General features: G+C 30.1%; 1 protein-coding gene across 2 annotated transcripts; it reads right to left on the bottom strand.

Moving 5' to 3' along the window:
- Positions 1 to 18,914: 18,914 nt before the first annotated feature.
- Positions 18,915 to 22,533, bottom strand: LOC121229615 (probable WRKY transcription factor protein 1). 2 transcript variants are annotated; one of them, XM_041114319.1, is made up of 2 exons: positions 21,838 to 22,533; positions 18,915 to 21,138 (listed from the first exon to the last, which is right to left on the bottom strand). In XM_041114319.1, exon 2 carries the CDS (start codon positions 21,094 to 21,096, stop codon positions 19,324 to 19,326), a length of 1,773 nt encoding a protein of 590 aa, XP_040970253.1. In that variant the 5' UTR covers positions 21,097 to 21,138; positions 21,838 to 22,533; the 3' UTR covers positions 18,915 to 19,323. The 2 variants fall into 2 exon arrangements, with proteins under 2 accessions (XP_040970253.1, XP_040970252.1); XM_041114318.1 differs by having other exon boundaries at positions 22,272 to 22,533.
- Between the last annotated feature and the right edge of the window lie 375 nt (positions 22,534 to 22,908).

Below are 22,908 nucleotides of genomic sequence, written 5' to 3'. Positions count from 1 at the left end.
TATTGCTTCAAGACTTAAGGCACTTAAGATCGAGCTTTCTAAAGAATTACTTGTTCTTATGGTTTTGGTATCGCTTCCTGCACTGTTTAATATTAAAATTAGTTATAATTGTCAAAAGGAGAAATGGACCCTAAATAAGTTCATTTCTCATTGTGTGCAAGAGGAAGAAAGGTTAAAGCATGATAAGTCTGAAAGTGCTCATTTAGCCAATGCCCCTAAAGATAAGGGCAAGAAAAAAAATATTAGAATGAAGTTGCTAAGGTTCCAGCTCAAAAGAAACAACAACAAGCTATAAAGAGTTGTTTATTTTGTAACAAGTCTGGACACGTAAAGAAAGATTGTACCAAATATCATGCTTGGCATGCAAAGAAAGGTAAAGTTCTTAATTTGATCTGTTCTGAGATTAATTTAGCTTCAGTACCTAGAAACATTTAGTGGATAGATTCTGGTGCTACTACTCACATAAGTGTTTCTATGCAAGATTGCCTGAGTTACCGAAAGCCAAGTGATGGTGAAAGGCATATCTTTGTAGGCGATGGAAAATCGGTAGAAGTGGAAGTGATTGGGAATTTTAAGTTGTTATTAGGAACTGGTTTTTATTTGGATTTAAAAGAGATTTTTATTGTACCATCCTTTTGATGGAATTTAGTTTCTGTTTCTTCGTTGGACAAATTTGGATATTATTGTTCATTCGGAAACAGTCAATTTAATTTGTCTTTAAATTCAAATGTTATTGGAACTGGTTATTTAAATACTTATGACAACCTTTATTTGCTAGAACAGTTGCTTCCTATAATGAAACATTGAATGTGGAATCACGTGAAAATTCAGCATCATTATGGCATAGACACTTAGGTCATATCTCAAAACTTAGAGTAGAACAACTTGTGTCTAATGGTATTTTAGAGTCCCTTGACTTCACAGACTTTGATGTCTGTGTGGATTGCATTAAGGGAAAACAGACCAAAACCAAGAGATTAGGTGCCAACAGATCTTCAGACGTCTTAGAATTATTTCATACAGATATTTGTGGGTCATTCCCTACGGCATCCTGGAATGGTCAACAATATTTCATAACATTCATAGACGATTACTCACGTTATGGGTACCTATATCTCATTCATGAGAAATCTCAACCTTTGGACATGTTCAAAGCTTATAAAGCTAAAGTTGAGAATCAACTCAACAAAAGGATTAAAAACGTCAGATCTGATCATGGTGGTGAGTACTACGGTAGAATGATGGCTCAGGTGAACAATGTCCAGGACCATTTGCAAAATTCCTAGAGGAATGTGGTATTGTCCTACAGTACACCATGCCAAGATCACCTAGTATGAATGGTGTGTAACACCCCTATATCATGTTCGACTCAAGGAACCTGAAATAAGAATATTACAATTTGGTGCCAAAGTAATCCTTAGCTAATTACTATTATATTTGAACATAAAAACGGACAAATAATGGATTTAAATATAAACTACTTGGGACATACTTAATTTTTCCTAAGTACATGCCATTCTATTCAAAATTTTAAAACGTACCCCCTTGTTGCTTGAAGATGTAATGAGATGAAGACTCGTAATCTCAAATACAACTCTTCAAATTTTCTATACCTACTCTGCGCACGGAAACAAACCATACGCTGAGTATACACCCAGTGGTATTATTATAATTCAAATACTTAAGGTAAAAACAATATATATACACATTAAATCTTACCACTATTTTACCTTCAATAAATCATTCATGCATTTAAACTTTAAATTTATTCTAATAATATATATCTTAAATAGTTTTTCTTTATTTTAATTTATATATCTTCTTATTATACCAATATCCATTTCATGCATTTCATCAATAACCATTTCATAAAATCATTATTTCATATATTTCATTTCTATATCCTAACTCAATAACTTATTCTATTCCATATCTAAAACCTTACAACATTAGTCTTTCAATAATTATTTAAACCAACATTTTTCAATAAAAATAATTATAATTAATTCAGAGGATTATATTCAACTAACTCATACACTATTTCATTATTTCCAATTCATTCTATTTTCACTTCTTATTTCCAATTCATAGGATATCTCAATTTCAATTCACATTTCAATTCATAATTTCACTTTTTCATACTTTCAATAGTTCAATTGATCAATTCATTTGATTTTCTCATTTCATTTATTCAACTGATTTCAATATCAATAATTCGATATTTAGCAAATTCATGAACCTTAAGCTCGTGCTTCTAATCTCACATTTCAATTCAATTCACAATTCAACTCATAATTTCTTTCTCATATTTTTAATAGTACGATCAATCAAATTTATTTAATTTTCTCATTTTAGTTATTCACCCTATTAAGAAACCCGAACCTTAGCGGATACACGGATTTCCAACCAAACACACCAGTACAGCACTTAGTGCCTCATTGGCTTTGCCGAAGTAAATAGTAATAGTACGGTACTCAGTACCTCATTGGATTAAATCGATGTAACAATAGCACTACGACACAAATAGTGCCTCATCGACTCAAAGTCGAAGTAACAGTACGACACTTATAGTGCTTCATCGACTCAAGTTCGAAGTATCCCTAAACATTTCCAATCCTATGGCATGCCAACTATATCCGACTTAGCCCGACTAGTTAATAGGGTATTTTAATTCTCAATTCACTTTCATTTTCAATTCAAAATCACTTTTCAATTATAATTTCACATTCAAACCAATATACAGTTCAATTATACATACACATTCACCATTCAATTCAATTCTCATTGAATTCAAATTCACTTTTCAACTTTTTGATCAATAAACAATTCAATACCAATACATATTTCAAATAATATCATATAATCATATTTCGATTCAATTCAAACCACTTTTCAATCAATACACAATTCACATATTCACACATATTCATAAATTAATTCACTTTTATTTAATTCATATTTTTAACTCATTTTCCAATCAAATTCAAATCACTAATTACTTTTCCATCAATATACATTTCAAACACTCACATATTTTCTTCATTCAATTCAATTTGATTCAATTCAAATCACTTTTAATTTCCAATTTGTTCCTATTCAATTTCAATAGCCCTAAACACTTTTAAACCAATTTCATTCAAATCAATATCATTATTTCAACTACTTTCCTAAATTTATCTACCATGCATTTTAATTAAAATAAATTTATCTACCATGCATCTTAATTAAAATATAACAATTAATAATAAATATATTTGAATTATAGTAATACAAACCTAGATTTCGTAATTACTCCTCGATAACTTTCTCCTTTCCTTTCGATGCCGATGCCTTGGGTTCTTTGCTAACTATGAAAATAATAATAATTTACACTATTAATTACAACACTAATTAATAATAATAATAATAATAATAATTGAATTTCTATCCAATTTATACCCTAATTCAATTTAATCCTAATTAACTCATTTACTTTTCTAACTCAATTCATACTTTATTTCCATTCAATTTCCTTCCATATTCTACTTAACTATCTAATGTTCATACTAAAACCCTAATTTAAAAATTCTTTCAATTTAATCCCTACAACACAATACTTATAGCCTAATTTACAATTTAATCATTTAATCAATTCTAACTTGAAATTCATTCAATTAAGCCCCTAATTCATTATTTTATTCAACATGAACTATGTTCAAAAACCTAAGAATTTCCAAAACTTCAACTTGATTTCAAAAAAACTTTATTCTAAATCTTCTAAAATATCAAAATTAAGTAAAAAGGACTTAATTGACTTACCAATTAAAGGTTTAAACCTTCAAACCCTAGTTTTTCCTTTTATTTTTCTTTTTCTCCTTTCCCCTGCTCTGTTTCGAAATGTTCTATGCTTCTTTCTCCTTTCTTTCTTTTTTTTGTTTTGTTTTTATTTCTTTACTTTATATTATAATAATATAGTTTATAATAATTATTTAATTAATAAATATCTTTTACTTACTATTTAAGAAAATATATAAATAAATTACAAGTGTATTAATATGTATTTTACACATATATATTATCATCATCATACATTTGACATAAATTTGTTTATTTATTTACTTATTTATTTTTAAATTATATTATAATATAATAAAAATCTATTTACTTAAATAAAAAGTAATTAAATAAACATATTACAAATGTATAAATATTATTATTAAATATGTACTATTTTATCACCCTACATTTATCACCATTTGATTTATTTCATAATATAATATCTTATTTATAATTTATATAAATTACAATATTATAATATAATAATCATATACATTATAATTAAATAATATTTAATTACAAAAATCTAAGATTTTTCATGTGTTTGCCGCCTCATTTAATGGAATAGGCTCAATTGTCTATTTAGTCCCTCATATTTTCTTTTAATCTACAATTAGACTTTCACACCTTATTCAATTTAGTCCTTTTTCCTGATTTTTCTTAATTAAGCTGAATTCACTTAATCAAAATCTAATTAAACACACCACTAGACTCATAAATATTTCTAATAATTATTTACGAACCCATTTCACTAAAACAGAGGCCCGATATTGCACTTTTTTGATGCCTGTGAATTTTGGGTTATTACATGGTGTAGCTGAAAGATGAAACAGAACTCTTAAGGATATGGTAAGGTGCATGATTGCTTATTCTACCTTATCTGAGTCCCTCTAGGGAGAAGTATTAAAGACAACAGCTTACATTCTGAATAGAGTACCCAATAAAGCAGTTGCAAAAACACCTTATGAGCTTTGGACAGGTCAAAAGCCTAGTCTAAAGCACTTTCACATATGGGGATGTCCAGCTGAGGCAAGGCCTTATAGGCCACATGAAAAGAAATTGGACTCCAAAATAGTAAGCAGCTATTTTATTGGTTATTATGAGTGATCTAGGGGCTATAAATTTTATGATCCCATAATAAGGAATATTTTTTAGACGAGAACTACAACATTTTTTGAGGATATTGAGCTTGGGGGGAGAAATAAGGTTAGAGACATTGCTTTCGATGAGGAATTGGATTCTAACTCAATTTCTACTATCACTTTTGACGATGTTCAGGTTCTTATACCTATCATTGATCAAGAAGTGAATCCAGAACCTCTACAAGACAATGTTGAACAACTCCCCATTCAAAATGAGGTAATTGTTCCAGAAAAACAAACTTAACAACCTCAAGAACAAGTGCCATTAAGGAGGTCCACAAGAGAAAGGAGAAATGCTATTCTAATGATTATATTGTATTTCTCTAAGAACATGGGGATGATAATGGAATGATGGAAGATGATCCAATCAACTTTCATCAAGCCATGAAAAGTTCTAATTCTCAAAAGTCGATTGATGCCATGAAAGATGAGTATAAATCTATGCAAGACAATAAAGTTTGGGAACTTGTCCCATTACCTGAAGGTGCAAAACCAATTGGTTGTAAATGGATATTTAAAACCAAGAGGGATACAAATGGTAATGTAGAGAGGTATAAGGTGCGCTTTGTAGCTAAAGGATATATTAAAAAAGAAGGTATTGATTTTACAAAGACTTTCTCTCCAGCTTCATTGAAAGACTCCTTCAGGATAATCATGGCGCTTGTTGCTCATTTTGATCTTGAGTTACATTAGATTGATGTTAAGACTGCGTTTCTTAATGGCGATATTGAAGAAAAATTTATATTGTGCAACAAAAAAAATTTGAGTCGAAAGACTCAAAGAATATGGTTTGCAAATTGACAAAATTCATCTATGGACTCAAACAAGCTTCCCGTCAATGGCACCACAAGTTTCATCAAATAATTGTTTCATTCGGTTTTGAGATGAATATTGTTTATGATTATATGTATCACAAATTCAATGGGAGTAAGTACATATTTTTGGTTCTATATGTTGATGAAATTTTGCTTGCCGCTAATGATATAGGCTTATTGCACGAAACCAAGAGATTTTTATCTAAGCATTTTGAGATAAAAGATCTTGGGGATGTCTCTTTTGTTTTAAGAATTCAGATACATCAAGATCGATCTCGAGGTATTCTTGGATTATCATAAAAGAGCTATATCGATAAAGTACTCAAAAGGTTTGGCATGTAGAATTATAGACTAGGTGACACCTCTGTCGCTAAAGGAGACAAATTTAGTCTTACTCAATGCCCTAAAAGTAACCTTGAAATTCAGGAAATGCAAAACATTCTCTATGCATTAGCTGTTGGGAGTTTAATGTATGCTCAAGTTTGTACGCGTCTAGACATTGCGTACATTGTTGGAATGTTAGGCAGATATTTAAGCAACCCTGGTATAGACCATTGGATAGCAGCCAAAAGGGTTATGAGATATCTTCAGAGAACAAAAGATTACATGCTTACTTATAAGAGATCAGATCTTTTGGAGGTCATAGGGTATTTTGATTCTGATTTTTCTGGATGCCAAGATAGTAAGAAATCTACATCAGGCTATATTTACCTGTTAGTTGGAGGAGCTATATCTAGGAAAAGTGTCAAACAGACACTTGTAGCTTTATCCACTATGGCAGCAGAGTTTGTATCATACTATGAGGCATCAAACCATGGAATATGGTTTTGGAATTTTGTCACGGGGTTATGCATTTTGGAGAATGTAGAAAGACCACTCAAATTATTTTGTGATAATAAGTCAATAGTGCTGTATTCTAATAACAACAGGAGTTCATCTAAGTCAAAGCATATTGACAGAAAGTTCCTAGTTGTAAAAGAAAGAGTGCAAAATGGCCAAATATCCATAGAGCACATTGAGACAAACTCCATGATAGCAGATCTGTAATACCCCATACCCGTACCTGAGACCGGGATAGGATACGAGGCATTATCAAAATTTTCAGAATAATTTCAATTAATTTTTATTATTTAGTATTCATGTTTCATGTTTCATGTAACATCCTTTTCATATATTCAATTCAAAATATCATATAAAATACGATACAATACTTAAATTGTTATATTTACATGCTCATTCAGGGTATCCGAACCTACCTGACTAAATTGCAGAAATACCAAGATTTAGGGGCATATTGGTAATTTACTATTTTCCCAAATTTCACCCAATCTTAAATTGATAATTTCATTCAATTTATTAATTTAGATAATAAAACAATTTATTCCCTTCAATTTAGTCATTCTGATATTTTTACAAAATTACCCCCTAAAGTTTTACTTTTATTCAATTTAGTCCATGAGCTTAAAACATGCAAATTAGCCATGCTAACTGAATATTCATATATATTTTTCCTCCTCCTCCTCTCCATTCCACATCCTTAATGTATATAACATTCTTGTAAGTACGATTTCACAATTTACTTATTAATGCTCACATCAAGCTATTCACACGAGTCATAGTCACTCAATTATTTATAATTCGAGCTCAAAATTAAGATCCGTAAATTTTCCCTGAAACTAGACTCACATATCATTCCACCATAAAATTTTCAGAATTTTTTGTTTATCCAATTAGTATATTTTATTCATTTAAGTTTCCCCTGTTTCACTATCCACAGTTCTGACCTCTCTTCACTAAAAATTAATTATATCACAGTACAAAACTCGGATAATGTTCCCATTGATTTCTATTGAAAATAGACTCATTAAGAATTCTAAGCATATAAATTTGAGACTCTAATTAATTTTCTCCAATTTCTAGTGATTTTCCAAAGTCAAAACAGGAGAACCCGAATTCATTCTAACCTTGTCTCACAAAATTCATTATATCTTATAATTTACAAATCCATTGCTTACACCGTTTCTTCTATGAAAATCTAGACTCAATAAGCTTTAATTTAATATTTTATTCATCTTATAATTCAATTTTTACAATTTATGGTGATTTTTCAAATTTATTCTACTGCTGCTGTCCAATATTGTTTTAGTTCAAGATGTTTATTACCATTTTTCCTCTAAATTTCACAGGTCATACAATTCAGTCCTTGCTCAATTAGCCCATCTATTAAGCTAATTTTTCTCAATTAACATTTCATTCCATCATTCTAAACTATTACACAACCTTTGAAAATCAAAATTTTAACACTAAACCTTAATTCACAACTTTTTTGCAATTAGGTCCTAAAATCAATTTCTATTGAAATTACTTGATAAAATCATCAAACAACAAAATCAAAGCTTCAAATTCGTTTTATTTCATCATAAACAACAAAATCAAAAACTAATGAATTAAACACTTGGACCTAATTGTAAAAGTCACAAAAATATAAAAATCTTAAAGAAAAGGGCAAGAATTGAACTCAAATATGTCAAAGTATGAAAAACCAGCAGCTTTCAGACCTCCCATGGCGTTTTTGCTGAAGAAAAATGATGATATCTCTAGATTTTTCAAATTTGTCTTGTTTTATATGTTTAATTTGTAAAATTTCCCATTTTGCCCTTGTTTCTCCTTGTCTTTTTTGCTGATTTTCTTGCCCAACCGTCCAGCCCATACAATTTGGGTCCAATTTCATTTTAAATCCCTCCTTTTTAATCACTTAAACTATTTAATCACAATTTTATAAATTTTGCACTATTTTCAATTTAGTCCTTTTTAATTAATTGACTAACCAAACGTTAAAATTTTCTAACGAAACTTTAATACTAACTTAATAACACTCCATAAATATTTATAAAAATATTTATGGCTCAGTTTATAAATTTGAGATCTCGATACCTCGTTTTCAACCAAATTTACCTGATTAATTCTTTTAAAATCGCAAAATTCACTAATTAAAAATAATTCTTTTAAGTTCGCGCTTGGCCTATAATTATTATTTGTTAAAATTTCTAAACTTACTCGTCGGATTTAGTGATCTCGAATCACTGTTTTCGACACCACTGAAAAATTTGGCTGTTACAAGATCCGCTCACAAAAGGTTTACCACCCAAGGTCTTTCATGAGCACACTACTCATATGGGTGTTACATTGTTTGAGGATATCATGATTTAGTGGGAGTTTATATTTTATTTGTTTTATGTTTGTTTTCAGTCATTTATGTATTTGGTTATTTTCTTATAAAAAATAAAGTATTTAGTTTATTCATCATGTTTATTATTTTGGTACTGACATCACTTAAGTTTAAAAAGGACCATCATATTGCATTTAATTTCCATGCTACACATCCATACTTGATCTATGTCATTTGGTTGTGTTAATATACATGATTATGGATGGATTTAGTTACGATATAGATCATGGATGGATTTAGTTACGATATATGTAATAAAAGTCACATTGGTTCTATTTTAACATAATTAATAGACGAGATTGTTCGAAATACCTTTTGGATATAATAGTAAAATTTTGAGCTCATAAGGTTATATAATGACATGTAATTATAGAGTAATTAGTATATATATGTGGTCCAAGTGGGAAATTGTTGGAAAATATGGACATCACATATATAATAAGGGTAATTACATGTTATTATTTGCTATCATGATAGGTTAGCCCAAATTAAAAGTGATCTAATTTGGTTAAAATTTTATTGGACTTTAATTATTAAATAAAGTATGGGTCAAATATGTGTAGATACTCCAGTAATTAAACTCTAATCAAATTCTGATTAATGATGGGCTAATTAGTATTTGATTAGAACTAATATGCCAAGGTTATAAATATTAGGGTTATGGTCCCCAAATTATACACAATATATCTTTTCTAATATCCCATCATTAGGAAAGAGAGCAGATATTCTCTGAATTTCTTGTGTGCTAATTTGAAAGATCAAATCCCCAAGATTCGGTAAAACTTCAAGGAATTCATGGATTGAGGTACGCTTTCGCATCTAGTTTTGTTCTTGATTTATTCTTGATGATTTGACATGATAGATCATGGTTTATTAAGTTTTATTTCAGATTTATTTTACAAATATAACACATATTGGATCATTTTAAAATCCTTTTGGTATATGTTAATTTATTGACAAAAAATTCAAATGTCTAATTTGCAAGGCGAGACGATATTTTGTTTTTTCAAAGTCCTTTCTTAGAATGGTTTACTATCATGTACTCTCTTTAAAAGTTTCAACAATATTTAGCTAAACAAATATAATTACAATAAACCCTGATCTTGATCTTTCTATAAAAGCATATGGACACGTTGAATCATTTTATAATATTATTTCAACAATCATTCATTCAATCTATTATATCAATATGCCCAATTGGTTCAATATGTATAAACTTTTACACAATTGTTTTGAACATTTTCCTGATATTTCTATATGTTCTAGCATTGTAAATCCTTCAAGATTTTAATATAAATTTCGTTATATAGTAATTCATATCAAAGGTTGTAAAAACAACCATTAGACGCATGTTTATTTTGTTTTTCATGAGTTGCTAGATTAATAAGATATCTAAATATGATTGCATCCGCTACAAAATAATATTATATATTTTCATAATCAATGTCAATACTTTGCAAAAATCCTGATTTTATAGTTGTACTTTATATATTAAAACTTCAGTTTTCTTATTTTATTTTTATAAAACTAACAATATGTACCCCACTGGATTTACATATTATGTGTTTGACTATTAGTTCAAAAACTTCACATTAAATTATGTCTTTCCATTTTGGTCAATCATTTTGATGTCTATATTCCTTAATAAATTTATATTCAACATCCTCAATTTCTTTTATTATTTCAACAATAACATTGTACACAAAAATGTTGTCAACAACTTTTTCATTTCAAATTTCCTTTTTTTCTTGTAATGACATAACTTATTAAGATCTTTTCATTTTTATTTTTATTTTCATGTACATGAATCTCTTTTAGAGTTTTATAATTAGTTATGTCTTGAGTCTCTTCAATAGCACTCTTTTCCATGAACATATTGATTATTTTACCACTTAACTTTTATGAGAATTTTTATATTTGGAACAAATTTATCTACCATGTTTTAGGCATGTACTTTTATTCTCCCTAATAGGTTTTTTTTATTAGGACATCAATTTAAATTCAAAGTTTTTTTAGCAAGTACGTGAGACTTGATTACCCTCATTAGACCAGTAAATACTTCTAACAGTTGTTTTGCAATAAAATGAACTATCTTTTACACTTGTAATTCACATTACTTTGTATAATGATCTTGTTAATAATAGTTCATTTTAAGTAATTTACCCATTCATCTGTTTATCCTTTCTCCTTTCATGTTAGGAAAACAATCTAATCAAAATAATAATTATATTAGAACTGAATCTCTAATTATTTCAAAATATTTAATAATAGGAGTAGAATGATACCCTATATATATTTCATACTTTTTTTTGAATACCTATTTTGTTGTGGTAGAACAATTTGAACATTTACAATATATCTAAAAATTCTAAATTGGTAAATATTTGACTTCTAACCAAAAGTTAATCGTAATAGAGAGTATTTATTATAACTTAGTGGCATGATGTGTACAAGTGTTGTTACATGTAAAATAATATGTCCTTGTACAAATAAAAGAAGTTTCATTCTTAAAAGTAATAATATAACTATTAATTAGAGAATTTTAATAAAGAACTTAGAATATATGTCCCAAAACCAAAACACTATACCAAGACATATGTTTATAATCAATTGTCACTTGGTTATCCTTAGCTTTATCCTAACAACTATAACATGCACAATGATAGTCCCCTACATTCGAAATCCTCCTCCACTTAAAGGCTAAGTTCAATGCTACATTGGCTTAAAGGACAATGATTGGGATGCAAGACTTTTGAAGTACACAATGATTGGGGCGATGAATAGAAAGGTTTGTTTCATGTACTTGTAAGTTGTGGCAAGACATCATGTATCTTGTCCATATACATTCCAACAAAATGGGATAGTTGAGCTTAAGCATAGAAACATAATGAATCTTGGGTTAACTCTCTATGCTTAAACTTCTCTTCTATTCCATTTTTTGTTTGATCCCTTCTATAGTACATCAAGGTTTGTTTCCATATAAGAAACTTCAAAACAAGAAACCTAATTACTTGTTATTTAAGGTTTTTGGCTACTTTTGTTTTCCTTGTCTACACTCATATAACAAACACAAATCGGATTTTAGATAACAACCTTGTATGTTCTATTAGTAGATAAGTATATATAGTTATAATTGTATATAGTTAAAACGAAGTTGATCAGTTAATGAATCATAATTCAATTTCTTTCTTTTTCAGTTTTATTTCTTCCTCATCTTTAGCTTTCCTCATAAAAATGGTTAGAGCTGCATATTTTCTTTCAATAATTAAGTAAAAAAAATATTATGATCAATTTTGTAACAACCCAATTTTCAGTAGTGTCGAAACTGTGATTTTGTAACTCCATTTTCAAATTCGAGTCCATAAATATTAAATAATTTACGAGGATAGTATACAAGTTTATTAAAGTTTGGTCCAACAATTTTGTCAAATCACTAGTTAATTAAGGCATAGGGACTTAATTGTAAAAGTCTTATCATTATAGATTTTTAATTAGTTAAAGGACCAAATTGGTAATTAAACCAATTCTTATTAATAGATCGTAGAATATGATGATAGAATCCACTTATAATTGTTAATGAAAGATTAAGTTAATTTAATTAAATGGTTAAGGTATTAATTATGGTATAAAAGATAAAATGGTGGAGAATTGTCATAAGTTCATCTTTTCCACTGTTCGTGAGCTTAAAACAAAATAAAAAAGGGTTTTGAGCTTTAAACATTTGGTCCATCAAATTGGTAAATTTTCAAGTCTTTTTCTTGTAAATTTATGTTTTTTAGGTTGTAGGAGTTTGATTTAGCTAGCTCATGTATTGATTTGTAAAACTGTTAAAGTTTTTGAAAGTTATCATTGACGATTTCTTAAAGAAATTAGTGTTAAATTGATAGAATTTAAAGCTTAAATGTGAAAAAGGACTAGATTGTAAAGTGTAAATTGCTAGTTTTGTAAAAAAGGACTAAAGTGTATAAATTGAATATTTGATGTGAAATTTCTGTAATTATTGATAGTAGAAGGTCCTAAAAGGATGTAAATTAAGATCAGTTTTGAAACCGAAGCTCAAAATTGAAAATTATAACAATTTCGATTTTAGGGGCTAAATCGAATAAAATATTAATCTTTAAGGGCATTTGAAAAATGAAATTGGATTGATTCATGCATATAATAGGATGTTATAAAATATTTGGAATTGATAAATTAAACTGAATTATTGTATAGATCGAGAATTGAACCAAATCGAAGATAATAAAAAAAGGCAAAATTGTTTATTTGTCCTTAAGGGCTTGTTCATTTGATGTTTTTCCAGGTAAGTTCATATGAAACTTATTGTTTTGTCTCAAGTTACAATTGAATTGTTATTATTATTTTTTTGCTTATTAGTTTATATAAATGTGAATTTAGTGATTTTGGCATCAACTAGACTAAATTGCGAAGTATGAAAAATATGATCTTTATGAATAGGTACCAAATGGAAATTGAATGTTTATAAGATTGGTATGACATGTATATATTGTTACAGGGATTGAAATGTTATGGTTACATTAATAATACCTGTGTGAACTTAGTAAAGGATTAAGATATGGCATGTCATTAGGGTCAAATATGGAAACGATCAGGGATTTACATAGTTATATGAGATCTAACATTTGTTGTGAATTCTTGTTTATATGTATCATTGGTTTAGCCTGGATTGGTAACCTCGATATGATGTCAGCTTATGTGAGCAAATTCATAAATGTCAACTTGTGTAAGCAACCTTGATCGCTATCAGCTTGTATGAGCAATATAGTCCTATGTATCCAAGTTGATTTACTAAGGTTCTCTTGAGTGAAAATGGTAACCTAATGGAAATAAAATTGTTGAAATGATTTAAACATGAATTGAATTACATATGCTTTCAAATTGGATATGAATGGGATGGTATATGATATTAAATGGAATTGTTGTATATATATATGTTTTGTGTTATAAGTTCTTGATGTATAAGTGAACTAACCTATTGGTTGTATTTGTTGATATGTATATGATATGTTGAGTATGTCAAGGGATGCCATATAGAATGACAATGTATTTAAATGTTTAATTTGTTGTAATGTTAAAGTAAGTAAATTTCATAATGACTTACTAAGCATTCAATCTACTTACTCTGTTGTCTCCCTTTTTCCTTGTAGATTGTCAATTTGCGAAACGTGTCTATCGAATTATTGAAAAGCTCACACTATCTTTTTATTGATTTAGTAGTTTTTCAATCTTTTTAAAGTCCAGTTTCATGGCATGTGCATAGGTGTTTTGTATATGTTAACCATGAATGTTAAACATAGTTTGAAAACTTATCTAATGCATGATTTTGAAAATGTGAATATCTAATTGAAATGGTATGTTATGGCAAATGGTTTGTGTTATGTAGTAGCAAATGAAGTGGCATAAATAGATGTGAATTGGCATTTACAAGTTGGTATTTAGACAATTGTTTGCTACGTATGCTAAGGTAAGGAAATGTTATATCTAATGCTTGATTAGGTGATGTAAGTTAATATGAAGTTAAATATGGTTATTTGTACTTGAATGGTATGTATGGAGTGTTTTTGTGCAGGTGAAGTTAGCCATTTGTGCACAATTTGATGAAATAGTTTGGAAGTACTGAAAAAAGTACCAAATGGTTCATTTTTACCAAAAATAGAGTCCTTGTCCCGACGAGTAACCTTCCTCGTCGCAATGTCGACCGACAGTGAATCACATCGCAACGTCAAATGGCATGAAGTCACAACGTGATAGACTGTTTGGCAACATCACGACATGGAGGAGGTGACGTTATGACATCGATTCTGAATTTTTAAATTTTTTCAATTTGGTCCTATTTCATGCTTGGGTCAACAAAAGAGCTTTCGTAAGCTCGATTAAGTCTCAGATTTAATTGTGAATCATAATATTAATATGTTTATGATATGATTGATTGTTTGAATGATTTATTTGCGATGTATTTGATGGTAGTTGCTTCGGCGACAAATGTGACATCTTGTATATAACAGCCTGTTTTTCAATGGTGTCGAAAATAGTGATTTTGGGACCTTGTTTTTATAAACTGAGTTGTAAATATTTTTATAAATATTTACGGAGTGTCATTAAGGTGTTATTAAAGTTTTGTTAAGAAATTTTAACGTTTCGATAGTTAATTAATTAAAAATGACCAAATTAAAAAAAAGTGCATTCCCGGGTCTCCGTTCCCGTAAATCAGACTCGTAAAGTTGTGTAGTTAATTAAGTTCTGGTTAAGTGAATTTGCATTAATTAAGAGTAATTAGGTATAAGGACTTAATTGCATATAGGGTAAAAGTTCAATTATAGATTAAAGAAAAATTAAAGGGACTAAAGGAGCAATTATGCCATTGTTCTTAAATAAGGCGATAGATATTTATAAAACTTAAAGTTAAAATGTATATTATAATATTATAATATTATTTAATCCGAATTTAGTTGTTAATTGTTATAATCCGAATTTCTAGTTTGTATTTCTATAATCTGAATTTAGCTGTTAATTGTTTTAATTTAATTTAATGTACATGGTAAGTGTTGAGGTGAGAATTATTGTGTTTTGCAATTGAAATGGATTGATTTAATATGTGATGAATTTATTGAATTTATATTGATTAAATTGGTATATATATTGAATATATTGATTATTTGAATTGAAATGAATATTGGTTGTATTTGTAAAGTGAAATTAAACCCTATTAACTGTATTGGGCTGAGTCAGATATAGATGGCATGCCATAAGATTGGAAGAGTTCAGGGATTTCTTCGACTTCGAGTCGATGAGACACTGGGTGTCAATTTATTACTTCGAATATATTCGATGAGGCACTAGGTGCCAATTTATTTTGGTTTAGCCGATGAGACACTGAGTGTCAAATTATTACTTCAAATTATCCGATAAGGCACTGAGTGCCAAACTGGTGTGTTTTAGTTGGATCCGTGTATCTGTTCGAGTCCGAGCCATGTTAATAGGGGTAAATGAATAATAAAGATTTATAATTTATATTGAAATGGCATTGTATGATAAATGGAAGTGAAATAGTGAATTGAAAATAGAATGTGAAATATGTTTGCAAATATATGGAATATATGAGTTATATACTCATGAAATGAATATGGAATGACTAATGCAAATGTATAATGAAATGTGAAATAAATTGTGAAAAGCTATTTATATAGCAAGTATGAGAATTGAGATATTTGTGAAACAAATGAAATATGATATGGTTGTTGAAATAATTAAATATTAATATGTGTTTATATGTCAATAGCATATTTGAAATTTCTTATCTTTAAATATTTGAATTATAGAAATACCACTGAGTTTATACTCAGCGTATGGTTTTGTTTTCCGTACGAAGGTTAGGTACTTAACTTTTGATCATCGATTCATCATCCAACAACAATCCCGAACTCAAATGTGGTGATGTTTATCTTTTGTGTTGGCATGTACCTAGGGTGTCTAAATAATAGTTATTTTCTGGTTTGATTGTAAATGAGGTTATAAGTTTAATTTTGGTTTGTTTTATACATATAAATATGTGTTTGTTTTTTAAGCCATATTATGGCATGGTAAATTGAACTAAATCTAGATAGGTGCATGTGGATTTAATTCTCTGTTTAAGTGCTCATGAACTAGGCAAAATTGATTTGGATTTGATATATTTATAATTTAGATTAAAATGATGCTTTGATGACTTGTTTTGATAATATGAAATGTTTGAATTTTCTATCTGTTTGATTTATAAACTCCAATAATGCTCCATAATCCTGTTCCAACGAGAGATACGGGTTGGGAAGTTACACAGTATCTCAGACCCAATGATCAAGATAGGTAAGAGATGTTACAAATTTGGTCATTGAGATATAAGTAGGGAGAAAATGCTTAAGTCATTGGGAATTTTTTTTGTATTCACGATATTTTTCATCTGCTTAAAATATTATAAATTTGTATAAAATTTTACATACTAATAATTCATTATATGCATATTAATTTTTTAGTTCTTAATGAATTCAATGAAGTGGATGGTCCAAATTTCTCACTTTGAACTTGGGACCATTGCATAAAGTCCAATGAATCAAACGGTTGGTCTAACTATGAAATTTGACCTTTTAACTTTTTTTAAACTTTCAAGTCTATCCAAAAATTTTGAATGCTAAAATAACTCTTTTAAAATAGTTAAAAAATTTATTTATATTATAATTATTTATATGATGGTTTATTAAAATTTTAATATATATTTATTAAAATAATTATATTATTGAAATTATTTCTTTTACTAATGAAGAAATTCGATTAAAAATCATTTTTTAAACAATTATGAATTTTTCGTGTTAAATATAAATTATTTTATATTAAATTATAGTTATGACCCTCTAATATGTTTAAACTTATGGGTTAGGCTTATATGATATGTGGTAACTAATTAATTGCATGATTAGTTTTTACTTAACAAGAATGTGAATGATTAAGGTGATGCTTAGGGTCATTTTTGGATCAAATGAGATTGGTGCCTACTAATCTTGTTTGAAACAAGGCCTTTTTGAGTAAATTATTCCAAAAGTCGCGACTTTCCCCTCCCGAAGTTGTGACAATAAGTTTCTGATCTCTTGGTTGCAACATTCCTTGGTAAAGTTACGGCATTAGAAATTAATTGACTTCAGTGCCGCAACTTGCATTTTTTTAGTGTTGTGACATTGAGCTATCTGTCTTCAAGGTCGCGACTTTCCCTTTGTAAATACTGAATGCCGATAGTGGCAATATAAAACGATCGCAAAGCAATAAGAAAGGAAAAATAAGAACACACAGATTTTACGTGGAAACCCTTTCGGGAAAAAAATACGGGCAAAAGAGAAGAAAATTCAAATGATGCAAGAGGAGTTTCGACTACTTCCATTTATAGGTTGAAAACCTATTCTAATCAATATCAAATAGAAGGAGAGAAGTTCTATACGGATTCTACTTGTACAATCAATTTCAAATAAAAGAAGTGTACTTCGGCCCTCGGCCTTTGCCCCCACAGATCCTCCTATTTTGTCATTGTATTTGATTTCTTTAACATGAATTTGAGTCACACAACTCTAACACCCTTATTGAAGTTGCGACATCAACATCCTATCTTCCTGGTTGCGACTCACTTCAAATGAAGTCGTGACATCTTGTTACTACATTTGGTATCACGACATCCATATTTTCATGTTGCAGCCGCACCTCCTGTTTTGATTATTTTTACAATTTAGTCCTTCACTTGTTACCGGAATATCATGAGAGCTTTTGTAAGCATACTTATAACCTGGATTTGAATAAACAATGTTTTCAAAAGTTTTATAACTTAATTGTTGTATTATTTATCTCAATGAATATTGAAACAAAATTATAATTACTACGGCAACGAATGTGTCATCTCATATCTCGGACCTAACGATTTGGTCAAGATTGAGGTATTACCTAAGGTGTGGCCAAATTTTTACAACAATAATAATAATAGCAGCCAGCTACAATTATTGAGTTAATATTCAATTTTTTTTTTGAAGTTATAACAATTCCAAAATATTCAATTCTTCCAAACACTAAATTAAATAATTAATTCAATAATTAAACTGAATAACTAACAAGCCGCATATTTTACATAATGCGAGACTCAAACCTGAAACCTCAAAGATGATTAATATATTAACTCTAATAATTGATGATGAGGTCATTATTTTCGATTCATCAAATAAAAGATAGAATAAAAAGGTGTCCTCAACGAAATTGTATGGCTTTCAAAGAGAATGAAAATATGTTGGTAGGATTCAAGTACAAGTATAGAATATAAATATATACCTTACATGTTTCAAGGATACTTTGGAATAGAATATACAACAATGCACACACTTATGATAAACCAACCAAAAACAGAATCAGTCATGACATTTCTAGAATAGAAAAAATAGCACAAAATGAACCACGAAAAACAAAGACACAACTACGTAAATCTGAGTTATCAGGCATCCACATTATCTCCTAACAGTAAATGGAAGTCATGAGTATATATTGCTTTATTCACATGATAGAAAATCATTCGTAGAGCACACCCTTGGCAAGACTGTATGTGAAGTATGTCAAAATCAGTACACACAGAATCTCGCGTTCGAATCAAGACCCAGGAGTTTTGAAGTCAAAACAGTAAAAATCTACTTTCAAACTTCAATAGCTGTGTAAACTAGGAGTAACCTCTCAAAAGCTTAGGTTTATTCTCCTACCCCCTCTTCCCTGTAAGCCTACAGTTATTAGAGATGTTCTTCGCAACTCAAGTGACGGTGTTTGATGAAGGTTTGCCGTCTTGGAGGGAGATGACAGTTTCAAATGCACCAACCAAGGCCTTAACCTTACTTTTCCGGGTTTCAACGAGTTTACTAGCAGTTTCTTCAATGACATTGTTAAACAAACCCTTTTCATCTTTCTTTCCCTGCAAATCCTGGTGTCTCAAAACAACTTTTTCCCCACAAGGTTCATTGTCATTCATGTCGCCATCAACTTCTCTTGTCCTAAAGGTTCTCCGCTCAGCCTTAATATTTTGGTTGACCCCAAGTAATCTTCCTCGCCTGAACTTGAGCCTCCTTGGACCATTATTCTCGGTCTGAATGTCAACAACCTTTCCTCTCCTAAAAGATAATTTCACAGGCCGGCTATCCTTTTCTTCGGAGAATACCATCCTACCCTTTCTGGACCTTCCGCCATTTTCTCGTTCCAAATGTTCTACTTCTTCAGTATTTACAGTTTCATCTTCATCATCTTCATAATATTCAGAGTCTGAGTCATCCTCTGTATACTCAGACTCGTCTTCATCTCTCCCACCATGTGATGACAAAGGTGGAGACATTGTAAGGGAGGATGACTTGGGAGATGAAGCAACAGGTGGAGGCAATTCAGCAGCACAATTTTCATTTTTATCAGATTCCAACAACATATTTTCTGTCTCCATCTTGATCACATACAGGGTTTTCTCTTCAAGTGCGTCGTTATTGCGTACCTTTTGTTCATCAGGAGGTTGCTCTGATTCAGCCTTTTCAACTTTGTTCTGATTCTTCTTTAGAGGCACAACTTTTAAGTTTAGGTTCTTCCTTGCAGTTAGACTTGTAGCTCTAGCAGGAGAAGCTCTCGGAGACAATGAGGCTCTTGGCGATGCCAATGCTTTCTTTACAGCTACTTTGGAGGTCACAGTCCTCTTCCTCATCTTTGTATCACTACTTCCACTGTTTCTCTTAACACTTGAAGCTCCTGAAGGGACAGAAGCCAAAGGAAGCTTTTCTACCTGAGATTTCGGCTTCGAAGAAGTACTAAGTGCTTTAGAAAAGTTTTTGTCATTAGGTTTCGATGAGACTTCTTTCGAAGAGACTCCTACTTTCTTAGAGGATGTTGATCCACCCTTCTGCACGACTTTCGAGGCATCGGATGAGTGGGATTTCAAATTGGGTGAAGATCTGAGCTTTGCAATTGATGTCTTTTTTTCCTCCAACAGTACTTCATCATTCCTAGGAATTTGGCTGTTGGAAGAGTTTGTTGACACTTCAGGCGTGACAACATCAGAGCTTTTGTGACGACTACGAGAATTGGGTGGATGTTTGGACTTAAGCTTTGCAGCTGATGTCTTTTCTTTCTTCAACTGAACACCATGTATCCTAGAATTATTTCCATCAGGAGAGCAAGTGGGCAACTGAAGCTTGATAGTGTCAGGCATATCAGGGGTATGAGATCGGAAATTGGGAAAAGATTTGGATTCACTTGTGGATGTCTGCTTCCTCTGCACTAAGTCTAAGCTCCGAAATAAATTTGGCTCATCACACAGCTTTTCCACAATCCTCTTCCGGAAAGGATGTCTAGCGATCTCTTCAGATTCATGCTTCTTTCCATATTTGCAGAAATCATGACAGGAGCCGGTAGAAGCTCTCAGATAACGAGGAAGAGTTTTTTCCCTGCTGCTCACCGAATCTGCCACTGCCAAGGAGTTTCTTCTCGAATTGCCCCCATCTGACCCAGAAATATCTAGTGTCACCGGTGAACCAATACTCTCCTCAGCCATCAGATATGTAGAAGAGAATCAAAGTTGAGAAAACAGATAATCCTGAAAACCAAACAAAACTATATTAGTCCGTTTTCAACTAGATTAAATACATTAAAAGGACTGCTAGATGAATGAAGCATATAAAAGAACCAATCTAGCTCTATTCTGCTATTATACTGAATATCATTAGGCTCAAGCGATTACCAAAATCTGTCTACCCGGAGAACAAGACATAAAAGATTAAAGGCCACTAGGAGCTAGTTCCTATGATCGAATTAATCTCGAAGTAAACTTCGAGAGACAAAAATCGGCATGAACTAGAAAGAATACAAGAACAAGGACAAAAAAAAGGAAGAGATAAATACAACCATTTCATATATAAACAATTGAGTTTGATTTCATCATACATTCTTGTTCTAGAAATGTCATAAAAAAAATAAAGAATCATTTGGCATATCCAGTTTGATTCAACCGTAACAATTAAAGCATTTTTCGATCAATACAATAAACAGCCAAGTAGTGTTTCTTAAATTTCTTTTTGTTTAATGTACAATCAAAATGGAAAATTTCTGAAAAAAAAAACAAAGCATCAAGTATACAGTACCACAAGGTTTACTGTTCAATCAAACAGTTAATAACTATATGAACGAATACAAAAGCAAACTCATTAGGTTAACAATTTCTTTGGGGGATTACATCAACAAGCAATTTAGGCAAAGCAATAAAAGAAAGGGTAGAATCATTCTCTAATCTACCAACCTTAGAAACTGATCAATGATCCATCAATGAAGACTATGTCTCACCTCAAATTCATACCAAAAAGAAACATAAAAACTAAGCTTCCATCAATAAATCTCATTAAAATCGCAACTAAAACAATTTTTTTTTATGAAACAATTCAAGAGTTCGATAATAAAGCAACTTTTACCAGAAAAAAAAAGTGAACAAGAAAAGGAAAATCCATATAATTCAAAACAAATAAAACAAGAAACTTCCAAAGCAAAGCAGGAGAAAAACTCGATTTTCACTCCAAATCCATCTCCAGTATCACATTTCCAAACCACCCAAAAACCAAAACCCACATAACATTTTCTCTCAACCCCCCCCCCCCCAAAAAAAAGAAACCTTTTAAATGTAAGGAAATACCGAAAAAAGAAAGAAAATGGATAACAAAAAGCAAGGAGAAGAAGTACCTTTCTTTTATATTACGTCCAAGTATTAAATAAGTCTCTGCTTAACCAGAAAACTAAGGCAACTAAAGAAATACGAAATAGAAGAAGGGGTTAAAGTGTTTAGTATGGAAGCTCAGAAAAAGGTCGTTTTGGGTTGAAGATCGTGCAAGCAACTGTGTGTATATATATATTTTTGTGTCCTTTTTCAGTATGTTTGGCTTTGCTTTGCGCGTTTGGTTTTGTAGCAGATTTCTATGGAAAGAGGAAACGGAAAAAAGAGAATGACCCACTTATAAAGCGTGGCAGATATAGTATCTATATCTCATTTCGTATTTCATTTATTATTTCCATTTTATTTTTATTTTTATTTACCAACATTAAATCTCATTTAAATTTAATCCAGATTTTATTATTTAAATTCATAATATTAAATTTTATATTTCCTTAGATACTAAAAATTATGGTTTTTACTATTTACGTTATAATTTATATCTAAAATTTGGTATCACCTGCAGTTAGAGAGTTTGACCAAAACTTACAAAATAAAATAAAATAATTATAAAATATATAAATAAATAGTAAATAAAACAAAAAATAATAATGTAAAAAAAAACCCTCACAAAGTAACATTTTTTTTCATCAAACACATAATATTAAG

This window comes from Gossypium hirsutum, chromosome A05 (genome assembly GCF_007990345.1).
Source record: "Gossypium hirsutum isolate 1008001.06 chromosome A05, Gossypium_hirsutum_v2.1, whole genome shotgun sequence".
Classification (NCBI taxonomy): domain Eukaryota; kingdom Viridiplantae; phylum Streptophyta; class Magnoliopsida; order Malvales; family Malvaceae; genus Gossypium; species Gossypium hirsutum.
This window is presented reverse-complemented; position numbering and strand designations above follow the sequence as displayed.